This window comes from Sphaeroforma arctica, assembly GCF_001186125.1.
Source record: "Sphaeroforma arctica JP610 unplaced genomic scaffold supercont1.8750, whole genome shotgun sequence".
NCBI classification, from domain to species: Eukaryota; class Ichthyosporea; order Ichthyophonida; genus Sphaeroforma; species Sphaeroforma arctica.
Genome location: NW_014031808.1, coordinates 1 through 1,186, shown reverse-complemented (window position 1 = coordinate 1,186; position 1,186 = coordinate 1). Strand labels below are relative to the sequence as shown.

General features: G+C 42.6%; 1 protein-coding gene across 1 annotated transcript; it reads right to left on the bottom strand.

Annotated features, from left to right (window-relative positions):
• Positions 1 to 793: 793 nt before the first annotated feature.
• On the bottom strand, positions 794 to 1,100 carry SARC_16737 (hypothetical protein; the record flags this gene model as incomplete). The annotated part of the gene is made up of 1 exon (XM_014289161.1): positions 794 to 1,100. A coding segment is annotated over one exon (307 nt), but the record flags the coding sequence as incomplete, so codon positions are not given.
• Between the last annotated feature and the right edge of the window lie 86 nt (positions 1,101 to 1,186).

Below are 1,186 nucleotides of genomic sequence, written 5' to 3'. Positions count from 1 at the left end.
ATATAGAATAGCATATACCTGCCCCACCATGGGAGTTCCGTTTGGTACAACTTCGCCCCAGTGGCGCTGGAAAGCACTCTGAGCTGCCTCGCTGTGTCGTATCACTCGTGCAATGAGCTGTAGAATATCGACCGCTCCATCTGGTGCATTGAGGTGTTTGACGTTCAGTTGTGAAAGCTTATATTGAGTTATTTAAGCTTCGAGTTGTTTGATATTCAGTTGTTTAAGCCTAGAGTTGCTTCATATACAGTGGTTTGAACATTGGCTGTTCACAATGTTGCTGTTTGGTAATGTCACGACATAAAAAAGAGCAGAAACAAGTGGCCCTAGTTTTTCACATCGCAGGGGTTTGGGGTGTGCAAGTAAACAACATGGCGCTATTCACTTGCGATAGGGTGAACCGGACCACAGCGACTCTGCCATGAGCTGTAGGATGTCTACAGGTCATTCTCAAGAGGAAAACGTATGTACACTTGTTTTATCTATAAACTAGAAAGATAAGATGTACACTTGTTCTAACTATCAACTAGAAAGATAATATGTATACTTGTTCTCAACTACATATAATTACAAACGTATTTTTTTAGACACACACATACATACACATGCAGTAAATACACACATGCACACACATGCAGTAAATACACACATGTACACACATGCAGTAAACACTCAATACACAGGCAGTAAACACACACATGCATCCACATACAGGAAACACACACATGCATACACATGCAGTAAACACACATATGCATACAAAGTAGTTGACAGATAAAACTTAGTCACATACCCGCATTGGCTGCTAACATCTGAGGTACTTGTTGAACAGCCTGAGCGAACAGCGACCCTCTCGCACCCACACACTCAGCCGACGCTTCCACCAATTTTTGATAGATCAGATCTGTGGCGATTTTTCCGGTGCACATTATCGAGAGCACGTGCGCGTACGTGGTGGTTGCCATGGTAACGCAGCCGGGGACCTTGATAGTCAGAGCGTCCTTGGTACAGGTTATGTACTGGTGCAGTCTGTAGAACTCTTTGCTAGAAATGAGACCTAACATTTGTTCGGGACTCCCCTGACAGAGACGAGCGGCCATATCAGATACCTGTTTGTGTTGTAGAATATATGGATGTGACAACCCAGTTTGTATGATATATATATATATATATATATATATATATG